Source organism: Homalodisca vitripennis, chromosome 5 (assembly GCF_021130785.1).
Source record: "Homalodisca vitripennis isolate AUS2020 chromosome 5, UT_GWSS_2.1, whole genome shotgun sequence".
In the NCBI taxonomy this organism is placed as follows: domain Eukaryota; kingdom Metazoa; phylum Arthropoda; class Insecta; order Hemiptera; family Cicadellidae; genus Homalodisca; species Homalodisca vitripennis.
Window position 1 is genome coordinate 116,038,594 of NC_060211.1, and position 13,620 is coordinate 116,052,213.

Genomic DNA, 13,620 nt, shown 5'->3' on the forward strand with positions numbered 1-13,620 from the left:
CCGAACATAACCCCAACAAGGAAAGGAAACCTCAGTCAACAATAATTGACAGACCTGGTAAAAATGTTTTCAGCATACTCCTTCAGGTTGCAAATAGTGCAGCAAAATTGATTGAAGTAGAATACTTACCATCCAGAGAACCAACACAATCGCTATCCAACAGCAGCCAAGAACAAATCTCAGTAAAAGACCTCCTCTCAATAATGAATGAGGAAGAAAATTACAATGAATTCTTAATTATAATATTGATATGTAGAAAAAATGCATTATGGATTATGGATTCACCCAAACATAGAAAAGTTCTAACTTCGATCTGTTTGACATTGTCTCTGTTACACCAGCATCACTTGACCAGTCCCCTGCACAACCAGTACCTCAAACCTAGATGCAAGATCTGACTCACCAATTTCTTTTTTTTAACAAAACTGCCATGAAAGTTGCATTGATATAGCCAAGTCAAAATTAACAGCACAAAAACAAAATATAAACAAGCAAAAAGACATAAATTCTAAGAACATAAATTCTTCAGATTATGGAAAGACACAAGATAAGCTCATAATAGTACATCAAAATATTGATGGTCTACAGAAAAAAATTGAGAGACTTACCCATTTTATGTACAACATAAAGCCAGACTTGGTAATACTTACTGAACATGGCTTGGACAATGAAAAGCTGGAGGAGACCAGATTACAAGATTGCAGACTTTTATATAGTTTTACTAGAAAACAACACAGAAAAGGTGGAGTGGCTTGAGCATTGAGGATAAAACTTAAAGCATTGAGGAAACGAAGAAAATGTAATTCATCTTATATTGAAACATCTGATAACCTCAAAGCTCACTTCAAACGGTACCATCTCCTCGCTCCGAGACATGGTTTAAAAAGAAAAACAGCTCAATGACAACTGTAATAGTCCAACTAATTGAAACCATCATAGACAAACTATAAGGAAGAAGGAATATACAGGGTGTCAATTAAGTCTGGAACCTCTTTTTTAATTTTTGAACCACAATAGAAAGAAATACCAAAGATCACATGTGCTTACTGGTGATAGTAACGCACACATCTGCCCAATTACCGACCGGATAATCCCTTTGGGGGACGGTCCACAAGGAGTCAGACAAAATTCTTAAATAGCAGCATAGGTCAAGTTTGGTATCAAATTAAAGGTCTTACATAGCAGAGTACAATGCCGCAAACCGGACTTCAAAAGGTGGGTTCATTCAGTAGTTATGGCTATTTGAATTTTAAAACAATTGAACAATGTAAATTATTAAGTATTACAAGTAATCACCAATTTTTAAGTACCTGTGATCAAAGTAAGTGTTCAAAATGTTCCCCTCCCATCATCTGACAATGTAGTAATCGAAGCCAGGAATCAATAATTATTACCAATAACACAACTACTGTTAGAATGTGAAAGTGGCAGATAGAGTCATACACAGCATCCACAGAAACTTAACGTTTGGGCAGGTATTATAGGAAATCAAATTATGGGCCCATTATTTATCAATGGTAATTTAAATGGTGACTTGTATCTAGCAATGCTCCAAAATGAGATAATTCCTGCACTACAAGCTGCTCTTGGTCGACAATTTCAAAGAATTTATTTCCAACAAGATGGCGCGCCACCACACTTTGCTCTCCTTGTTAGAGAATACTTGGATACAATATTCCTTTGCAGATGGATTGGAAGACATGGTGCAGTAGAGTGGCCTGCTCGTTCCCCTGATTTATCTCCGCTGGATTTTTTTCTTTGGGGATACCTCAAAGATAAAGTTTATCGTACTAAGCCTCGAGATTTGGCGCACCTAAGAAATCTCATAGTCCAAGAAGCTCAAGATATTCCTCGTGACTACCTTCAAAATGCAGTGGATGGCTTTTACAACCGCCTAGGACATTGCCAGACGATGGGAGGGGAACATTTTGAACACTTACTTTGATCACAGGTACTTAAAAATTGGTGTTTACTTGTAATACTTAATAATTTACATTGTTCAATTGTTTTAAAATTCAAATAGCTATAACTACTGAATGGATCCACCTTTTGAAGTCCGGTTTGTGACATTGTACTCTGCTAAGTAAGACCTTTAATTTGATACCAAACTTGACCTATGCTGCTATTTAAGAATTTTGTCTGACTCCTTGTGGACCGTCCTCCAAAGGGATTATCCGGTCGGTAATTGGGCAGATGTATGCGTTACTATCACCAGTAAGCGCGAGTGAACTTTGGTATTTTTTTATATTGTGATTTAAAAATTAAAAAAGAGGTTCCAGACTTAATTGACACCCTGTATAGCTACAAGTGTATACTTGGACTTTAACAAAGCATTTGATTGTCTAGATCACAACCACATAAGGAGAAAACCGTGAACTCTGGGAATAATTTATAAGGAAATGATTGGTTCAAAAGCTATTTAAGTAACAGAAAACAGATAGTAGAACTTACTCATACTATAAATAACACTCTGACAAAAGTGAAATTTGAACAACTACTAGAGAGCAGAGAAGTGCTGCAAGGCTTTATTCTCGAACCAGTCTTGTATATACTCTTAAACAGCGACTTCCCAATATATCTTCAGAACCACTGTGAAATGGCAATGATAACTGATGATACAGCCCTTATTTTAGCAAACAAATACAAAGACCAACTAGAGATTTACTCCTTTGTTGCTTTCAAAGTAGCTAAACAATACTGCTACCTCAATGATTTAGTTTTAAATGAATCAGAAATTTATCAGGTAATTTTCACTACTACTCAAAATCATTATCAAGAACCAAAACTTATCTTGGAAACCTCATATTAATAAACTTTGTCTTAAACTCAACAGCAGCCTTTATGCAGCAGAAAGAGCTACAAAAATTAGCAGCGAGAGAGACTGAAACATATGTTTACATTTAAAGTATTGACAATACTCTACTTATTTGAACCCGTTCCTTAATTATTGTCATGCAAAGTTTACTAAATGAATCTGTGTAGCATCTGCAGTTATGGAGCAATCTTGTTGCATGTATTAATGATATATTATGATTATATGTTCATACAGTTAATAAAGATCTATAGTTAGTTTAATATAAGACTGCTCTAATTAAACTTATTTTCAATTTATTCTCCTTTGCTGTTGCTTGTGGTGAGAAGAATTGAAAAGTAAAACAACTACATAAAGTTAAATATTCTTTAATAACTACAGTACGTATGCACAAATTTATGTAATAAGAATGATAATTTATATTACAATATAAAACTTATTATACAATGCCTCGTTTACTGTTCATGTTGTAGTGGTTACAATGGAAATATTGGAGTTAAAGGACATCAAAACAGTTCCAGATCCAATCCATCAGTATCCAAAATATGCCAGAGAAGGAGATGTCCCAATTGTTATAGATAATGGTAAGTTAAGTAGTTTATTCTAGAGAAAACAGTGGTCCTGTAGTATGCCCTCTTCATTTTCATTTTTACACAATTTTTTATATGTGATAATTGTACTTTTAAAGTTTACCCCACCAACCTGCCATTGGCTGGCTTACATTTACACCAACTATGACTGAATAAAATGTTAATCAACACAAAAAAGTAAATATCTTTGAAGCTTTGTAAAATTTATTTAACTAGAACCATTTAAAAAGATAAATTAAATTATTATGTAAAGCATTAATCTAGTCTTTAGTGAAAAGTTCACAATCATACTTAAAGGTTTCTTGAAACATTATATTTGAGGTTTATTGTATGTAGAAAATCAGCCTATTGCAGTTGCCTCATACGGAAAATGTATGCCTAACTTCACCAAACGACCTTGAAAGCCCAAAACCATTTCCTCCTCCATTCACAAATTAATATATACAGGGTGATTCAAAACTAAACGGCAATCTCTCGGGAGCTTATTCTATAGCTAAAAACAAGTAAAAAAGTTCATATAACCATATGCCCGGAAACGCTTCGTTAGCGAGTTACGCCTAGTGAAAGATTTCGCCCGGATTTCAGAACCCTTGGTGAAGTCAGGCCGTATAAAAATGGTAAAGGTAGTTACAAAGATACAAATACGATTGTTTTTTATGTTTTTATATCTGACAAATTTATTAAAATTCGTCCCAGAGCTGTAAATGCAATACTTTCAGAGATATCTTACGTAAAACACAAGAATTGGTGCAAAGAAATAACACATTTTTGTGTTTAACGTAAGATTACTTCCATAAATGTTAAATAAAGGTCATTTTTTTCTTAAACAGATTTGTAGAATATTTCATTCTGAAAAGATTCATGTGAATTACTTAGGAAAAAAATTAATAATAGGTATTGAAATTTAGCTTTATTTAAAAATAAAACAGACGCACAAAAATGCATATTCTTATCTGCATAAAATATTAACTAATGTTTAGGTTGTGAGTAACAGCTGATCATTTATTCTAGACTGAACATTAACATAAAATGTATTTACCTTTATAAAACTGTAATAATCACCTATAATAGTTGCTCAAAGTGTCCTCCGTTGTTAGCAATGCACGTTTTCGCACGATGAATCCACTCTTTTCTAGCGCGTTTCATAACGTTTGGAGTATTCTTGATAGTTTCTGCCGCCTCTGTAATGCGATTACGTAACTCCTCTATGGTGTTAATCCGTTTTGAATAAACAATTGACTTCATCCAACCCCATAAGAAAAAGTCTGCTGGCGTGAGGTCAGGAGAACGTGGTGGCCATTTTACTGGTCCATTTCGACCAATCCATTGTCTACCGTATGTATCATTTAAATAGTTTTTCACATCATTAGAAAAATGTGGAGGTGCTCCGTCGTGCATAAACCATGCATTTATTCTGTTTTGAACAGGAATATCTTCCAAGAGGGTAGGCAGGTTTGTTCTTAAAAAATTTAAGTACGCTACTCCATTAAGTCGATTAGGGAGGAAAAATGGACCAATCAAATTATCACCCAGAACACCAAGCCATACATTGACTGAAAATGTATGTTGAAAATGCCTCGTCGCAGTTTCATGTGGGTTGTCGTACGCCCAAGTATGGGTATTACGAAAATTTACAATTCCATTTCTAGTAAAACAGGATTCATCAGTAACGAGAATACGCCGAAGAAAATACTGATGTCGTAAACAATTTCTTCTTAACCAGCGGCAGAACATCTTCCGTTTATTAAGATCTTGCGGTAATAAGTCTTGAACACGTGTTATATGGAATGGGTACAACTGTGCTTCATGAAGTGTCCGCCATACGCTTGACTGGCAAATATTAAACTGACGTGATAATCGTCTGGTGCTTGTGGTTGGTGATAATTCTACAGCATTTATTATTGCTTGTTCATTATTATAGTTCCTTGCGCTACGTTGACGACCAGTATCTATTCGCTTCGGTTTAAAGCTACCAGTTTCTCTAAGTCGTCTCTCCATAGCTTCAAATGTTTTGCGATCAGGTGTTCTTCGATGTGGAAAAGTATCACGATATTCCTGAACTGCAGCTAAACCATTCTTGTTAACTTTGCCGTAAATTAGTATCATGTCCGTATACTCTTCAAACGAATACATACCATTTACATTATCTGCCATTATTTACTAAGATAATTACATACACTTTTAAAAAAATATTTAATAAAATATTTTAAAAATAAATATTTAATAAAATATTTTATACACTTGTATAAAATATTTCCAAATAATCACAGGATCTCACAAAATACAATCTTCACACGCCACAATACAAAAACCTCCATAAAGGTTATTCAAATATTACTTCATGAACTTAATTGTTGATCAGCTGATAATTGCCAACCTTTGCAAAGAAAATATGACGATAAAAAGTGTTGAATAAATGATCAGCTGTTACTCACAACCTAAACATTAGTTAATATTTTATGCGGATAAGAATATGCATTTTTGTGCGTCTGTTTTATTTTTAAATAAAGCTAAATTTCAATACCTATTATTAATTTTTTTCCTAAGTAATTCACATGAATCTTTTCAGAATTAAATGTTCTACAAATCTGTTTAAGAAAAAAATGACCTTTATTTAACATTTATGGAAGTAATCTTACGTTAAACACAAAAATGTGTTATTTCTTTGCACCAATTCTTGTGTTTTACGTAAGATATCTCTGAAAGTATTGCATTTACAGCTCTGGGACGAATTTTAATAAATTTGTCAGATATAAAAACATAAAAAACAATCGTATTTGTATCTTTGTAACTACCTTTACCATTTTTATACGGTCTGACTTCACCAAGGGTTCTGAAATCCGGGCGAAATCTTTCGCTAGGCGTAACTCGCTAACGAAGCGTTTCCGGGCATATGGTTATATGAACTTTTTTACTTGTTTTTAGCTATAGAATAAGCTCTCGAGAGATTGCCGTTTAGTTTTGAATCACCCTGTATATATATATATATATATATATATATATATATACTCTGGGTGAGACAGACCACCCGTGCAGTATGTATAGCGGAAGAACGGTTTAGTGCATTGACATAAAACAAAGTGTTTTCCCCATAAAATGCCCATGGGGAGTCCATTGAAAATATGCTCATCACACTCTATATACATGGTGTTCCAAAATTAAGAGTCAAGCGTTTCAGCCATAAAATGTTAAATATAAGCACAGGTCAAAGCATACATCATTTTAAAGGCCTTGTTAAAAGGGACTCATTGGCGAATACAGAGTTCACTTATCTCAATCCATTTCAAAATAGCTGTAGTTTTTTGAAAAATGTTGAAATTTATCAAACACCCTGTATTTTTTATCTATTTGAGTTTTGTTTATTCTGATTCTGATATCTTGCTCATGAAAAATTCAGCTTCATTCTGATATGCCACATAACTACAGATGAAATAATTAGTCTGGGCGCGCGGCTCTGGCACTACTAGCCGTTCAACTAAGGTTCGGCTCGCTCGAGGTTCTATTTCGCTGTCACGCGCAACGTTTCACAAAACTCATTCCATTCATCACATGAAATGAGCATTTTGCCATTACTTTATCGTAATAAAAGTTATATCAAATTAAAGAACACATTCTTGTCTTTCCAACCAATACGTATAAAAAATGTCAATTCTAAAATAATAATGTCTAAATTAGTAAAAACCAAGTACAGTTTTAGTTTGGTTAATTTTATGACATGAAATTTTCGCTCTGCAAGGAAGTTTTTTATTATCCGGTCAGTATCAAACTTCCCGTGGAAAATTTTTAGAAAATCGATTAAACTGCATTTTTTGTCTAAAAAACTTTTTTCTATGACCTCATTCCGGGGGAAATTAAGCGTTATCTTAATATTTATAAACACTCTGCACGCGAGCTTCTCCCAGTCTCAGTACGGTCTTCAGTTCTTTTAGCGTGAAAGCAATGACATTTTGGCCTACCTATAAACCTCACCTAATATATTTTCTAGGATAAAATACGGATAAAAGTTCAGTTTTAACATTTTAAATCTTAAACTGTCTTTAAATGGCTTAAATATAAAGCTAGATCCTTACATAATAGAATAGAACAGAACAGTGTTGTATTCAACATTCTCCACAGTTTTTTAATGACAGAAGTAATTTAAAACATGTTAATAAATAATAATAAAATATGTACAAAGTTAATACATACGCTTCAATCCAAATCTTGAATGCCGCTCAAATCATCCAATTCTTCAATGCCGCTCAAGTCATCTGGTGCGTTTTCACTGCTTTCACTGTCTTTGCTGCCGAGTGAAATGAGCATTGATTCCACGAGATTGTCGATTTGGGGCTCAGCTGAAGCATAATCATTTTCAATTTTTTTCACGTGTTCGCACTTTCTGGCCCATTCCTTTGCACCTATAAGTGAAAACATTTCTTCCACTAAATACTTAATACTTGAAAAACTGCACTGAATATTTCTACTGGCTACGTAGTTTTTCACTTCAGCCCAAATAAGTTCAATAGGGTTTAAGTCCGGGTGGTATGGTGGGAGCCGAAGCACAACATGTCCTCCACTGCTGGTCACTAGTTCATCAAGCTCTTACCTAACAAATCTTGGTTTATTTAGGAGAATAACCCTGTACAGCTCCGGGACTAGCAAATCATCCGAAAAAGGTATTTGATGTTTAGAAAGCCAATCTTTCATCAATTGTTTCTTACTTTTTGAAGTAGGTGCTTTGTCTTTTTGTGCATTGTGATAGGGGGCGTTATCAACAACAATAACTGATCTTGGTGGTATGTTAGGCAGAAGTTTTTCTCTCATCCATTTCATCATTGATTCCGTATTCACGTTATCGTGGTAATCACCCTAATGACTCGATGCCTTCCACATTGTCTATGCATTGGGAACAAAACCAGCTTCACTTCCTATGTGTATCATGATCAACCGTTCCCCTTTCGAAATGGGAACATGCATTCCTTTAGTTGATTCGTCAGACTACGATGAACTTGACACATGACTTGTCAGTATATTATAAGACTCGTCTAAGTATATAATTGGACGTCCTTCATCTCTGTAACGTTTGAGTGCTCTTAAATACGAAATTCTTTTTTCTCTTATTTCATTAGTCTCGATCAAAACCTTGCGGTTATTTTGTGTCCTTCTCCATCGAAAACCAAGTTCTTTAAGAATGTTGTTGAGGCTTGATTTTGATCCTTTAAAGTCGATCCGCTGTTTCAATTCTTCATGTAACAAAGATACAGTTGGTAGCTTGTTTTTTAGAAGATGGAACTCGTACACAACTCGCCTTATCAGAGCTTTGTCTAAGTCATCCAATCCTGTAATAGGCTTTTTACGATTCCTTTTCAATTTGTTTGGGGTGAGAAAGCTACTTTCACCATTGTCATTATTAACGGTTAAATTTTTAAGCTCTTTATTAATTCTTGAGATTTCACGTTTTGAGACGCCTGTAGCTACTGCTGTTCGGACACGGGCCTTTGCCAAGGGAATACTTAAAGTTTTTTCATCAGCCTCCTTTTTCATGAATGTATATACATTACTGACAATTTCACGACTTTGACTGTGCAAAACTCTACCCTTCAGTTTTGATTTCACGTGGTCACACATATTGCTTATGAAATAAGCTTCTTACTAAAACAAAATAACACAATACAAAAACACTGAACGTAATGATTATTCACATGCACACAGTAAATACACACAGCTTAGAACAACTCACTGTTAATACTGAAGTTTAACGATGCTCACTCTATGACAACAGATGTCAAACTGGTATTATATTGTTTGGAGGGAAAGTTTGCTGGAGGGAAAGATGAGTCACAAGTCAGCCAAGTCCTTCCGGCTGGCCCGACCTTGAAGTCCGCCACCGTGGCGCCGGCGTGATGTTTTCAGAATGAGCGATTCACACACCCCTCTTCCCCCCGTGCCATAGTATCACCGACCGGCTGCACGCCCAGACATATTATTCTATCTGTACTTTTAAGAGTATTTTGGTGTTGACCCTTGCAACTCAAATTTAGAAAAAATTAAAATTCATATAAGTCAAAATATTTAAATATCAACATATATAATGTTGTACATCATTTTAAAGGTCTTATTAAGACGAGCAAATTGTGTTTATTAACTTGTTTCGTATCTCCAATGGTTTGTTTTTAAATAACCAGAAATTATTTCTCACATAATCTTTCCAAGATATTTTAGTGACTCTTAGGCATTGACCTCCAAAACTGAAGTTACTGAGTTAAAATCTCAATTATTATCAATTTGTAATGATTCAAAACTTTCACCATTTTGAAACGGATTGAGATAAGTGAATTCTGTTTTCGCCATTGAGCTCTTTTAAACAAGAATTTTATAATAATATATGATTTACCCTCTGCGTACATTTAAAAATTGTTAGATTCTAACACTCAACTCTTAATTTTGGAACACTCTTTACATAATGATGAACATATTTTCAATGGGCTCCCCATAGGCGTTTTATGGCGAAAGCACTTTGTTTTCTATCAATACACCAAACCGTTTTCCCACTATACATACTGCACGGATGGTCTGTTTCACCCGGTTTATAAAAACAAATTGTTACATATTACCAATGTCTTATTAAGATATATTGGCTACAATTCATAAAGTTCAGATTCACCTAGAATTAGCTGATAGTCAGGCATCTTATTTTTATTTTATATTTATGTTGGTCTAAAAATATATAATTTTGTTTTTTCAATGAAACTGTCCATTTTTACCCATGGTTATTCAGTCTGGGTTCTGCTTTAAAACATTCATTTATTAGATATCTGTGAATACCAGGATATAATACTTTTCAAATGATTCAAATAATGTTTTTTTACCTGCAATAACCATGTTTTGTCAGTTCACTTTTATATTCTAATTTTGTGTTTCATTATTTTTGTTCTAGTTTTTTAAAATTAATTCGTTTGCTTTTAAGCCTTATTCTGCATGTCCTCTTGGGCCACTGGTCTGTGTGAGGAGGATCTTATCAAATAGAATTAGGGGGAGAGTCAATACAGTACAAGGTCAGTGGTAATGATAAAAAGTGCTATGGTCACATTTAAAAGGATTTGAATCTGCACTATCTCTAGCACAGACCCAAAGTTCAACATCTTAGACCATTCGGTCATTGGCACTCCCGAAGTATAACTAAATGTTTTATGGATATTCTACTGTAAACACCCCTGTGTCAAATGTGATGCTTGTTAGCAAATGGGTTAAATATCAAACTGTTTGAGCTGGTTCCCAGAGATAGGGACATCTCGGGAGGAGGGTAGGGTTATATGATCTGGATACATATAATTTACCTCCGACTCTATTTCTCTCTCTACTTCCTTGTTTCCTGTACACAAAATAACGTTAGAGCTACATTTTAATCTATAAACAAAAAAGGAGAAATTAATAATAGTAAAGTGTGTTTATTTTTATTTTAAAATGTTCCTACAAGACAAAGCATTAACATATTTGCTTTTAAAATGTAAAGTTAAGTTGTTATTAATTTTTGTTTGTAAAAACAAATCTGTCATTGCAGTCAGAGTGATAGTGAAACGATGCAGTAGCCAGAAGAGAAAACTTGCTCTTTTGTTGTTAATATTTTTAATATTTAAGGTGAATGAAATGGTATTTTCCAGGTTCTTATAATTGTCGAATTGGATGGGCAGTTTCAGAAAGTCCTCTGTTGATATTTAAAAACTTAATTGCAAAGCCCAGGAAAGAGAGGGGCAAAAAAGTAAGTATGTGTTATCACAATGTATATTGTATTTACTGTGTATGGTCTACAATTATTGTTGTAATTACCAAGTTTCTTTGCTACTAGAGTACTATGTAATCGTGTAATATGTATGTAATTACATCTTATACATTATACCATATAAATACTAAAATAGTAAAATTCAAAATTAATGAGGAACATTTTGATGTCTCTGCTTTACAATATGTGTACATCTAAAAGTCTCAAACTGTGCTTTGAGAATTTGTCAAGTCTTTAGTAGCTAACCAATTCAATCTTTCCTGATTATTGCTTTTGTTCACTAATCAATCGTGCGATAAATTTAATATACTACATACCTATTGCAATACAGCCAAGCATAAGAATTTGATCGCCTCACTTTGGCATGCAGAAGTATTATACAGGGTGGAAAAAAAGTATGGAAACGCTTTCACTAATTTTGTATGGCTTCACTTATACAAATTAAATTTTGTACATCACCACTTGTATTAAGAACCTAGTTTTTGAGACCAGTGGGGACATTTTATCTTTTCAGGGGGACGGCCCGTGAGGAGTCAGACGAAAATCTTAAATGTAAGCATAGGCCGAGTTTGATATCAAATTAAAGGTCTAGTAAAGAGAAACTCATTACCGCAAACCGCACTTAAAAAGGTTGACCCTATCCAGAGTACGGGCCGTATGAATTTTATGACAAAGAAATTTAGTAATTTAGTCTTGTGAAGTAACTAATTTACTTTTAGTAGTATGTTTTATGTCGGTTATGTAAATTTGAAAAACAATTTCCAACAAAAAATTATTCTGTTTACCTCTACATTTGTTGGATAACAGTAAATAGGGGTTTTCCTGTCTTGTCTTCCAGTAAATAGGGGTTTTCCTGTCTTGTCTTCCAGTAAATAGGGGTTTTCCTGTCTTGTCTTCAAGAAACTGAGAGTATTCAATATTACCACCTAACTCCTTATCAACATGAGGTCAAGGTCCAGTCCCTCCAGCCCTTTTATATCAGGCAAACATAAACTGGTTTAGGCAATACAAACAGTACTGTCACAGCAAAACTCCACAGTTTTGTATTTTTAATATCAGCTTGGTTTTTAGTCTACGTTATAATTTCGTCCACGTAAGATAAAGTTGAAAGTCTTCACTAGAAGGTACTGCGATAGTTATAATTTTTTTTTACTTAAGTGTTTACATTTTATTCTACTAGTTTTAAAAGCAATGTCACTTAGTGAGTTTGAGAGAATCACGCTACTTATGATGCGTGGGTATGGATATCTTGTTCGTCCCTATGAAGAAACAGCGCATTTGTTTAATGACACTTTTCTTAATAGACCCCCAATTAGTAAGTCAAAAGTGTTAAAGATTTGAAGAAACTAGAACAGTCAAAGATCGCGAAAGAAGTGGCAGGCCTAAATCGGCAATAAATGAACAAAAATCTTTGGATGTACTCCAAACATTTGTTGAAAATCACAGCACCCCGGCCAGAGTGGCTGCAGAAGATCTTGATATGAGCCATACCTCAGTGTTGAATGTTTTACACAAAAACAAGTATCACCCTTTTAAAGTAACCCTAACCCAAGAACTTGCAGAGGATGATTTTGATCGAAGGACTGAATTTTGCGAAATAATGATGAGAAAGTGTGACGAAATTCAAAATTTTTTAAGTTCGATATTGTTTTCAGATGAAGTTACATTCTTTGTTAATTGACAAGTTAATAGGCATAATTGCCGTTACTGGGCCGACCATAATCCACACTGGATAATAGAAGGCCACACACAACGGCCTCAGAAAGTGAATATGTGGACTAGAATAATAAACAATGACATTGTAGGACCGTTTGTGATAGATGGAAATCTAACAGACGAAATTTACTTCAATATGTTGACAAATAACATTTTGCCAGCAGTGCGTGCTCTTCTTGGGGCAAATTTTAATGCAGTATGGTTTCAGCAAGATGGAGCACCGCCCCATTACTATTTGCGGGTGCGCAATCTGTTAGATGAAGTGTTTCCTAACCGTTGGATTGGTCGCAGGGGTACCGTTGAGTGGCCGGCTAGGTCACCAGATCTTAATCCACTAGATTTCTTTTTGTGGGGCTTCTTAAAAGATAATGTGTATAAAACTAAACCAGCCAACATTGAGGAGCTGACAAATCGTTTATTAGAAGAAGCAAGAAGAATTACACCCGAGATGCTTCAAAATGTGACTGCAGTAGGTTTTTGTAATAGACTAGCTCATTGCCAACAAGTGTTCGGAGAGCAGTTTGAGCACCTCATTTAAAAGGTATGGTTATTTTTTGTAACACATAGATAATTTTTAATTTAATTCTTTTGGATAATTGTGTTCCATAAAGTGTCATTTTCAGTCAGAACAGTTTACATGAGACTGTGAAATTGCGGAGAAATAATAATTAATCAAACGTTACTTATGAAATTCAAACGGCCCGTTCTCTGGATAGGGTCAACCTTTTTAAGTGCGGTTTGCG

The 13,620-nt window shown here is 34.4% G+C and overlaps 1 protein-coding gene across 6 annotated transcripts in view; it reads left to right on the forward strand.

Annotated features, from left to right (window-relative positions):
• The window catches only part of LOC124362773 (actin-related protein 5), a 40,017-nt gene that overhangs the window by 5,199 nt on the left and 21,198 nt on the right, over window positions 1–13,620 (forward strand). For all 6 annotated transcript variants that reach the window (XM_046817550.1, XM_046817546.1, XM_046817545.1 and 3 more), the window contains exons 2-3: window positions 3,286–3,396; window positions 11,043–11,140. In XM_046817550.1, coding sequence (XP_046673506.1) covers window positions 3,294–3,396; window positions 11,043–11,140 — 201 coding nt within the window. In that variant the 5' untranslated portion in view covers window positions 3,286–3,293. The remainder of the gene's footprint in view (window positions 1–3,285; window positions 3,397–11,042; window positions 11,141–13,620) is intronic.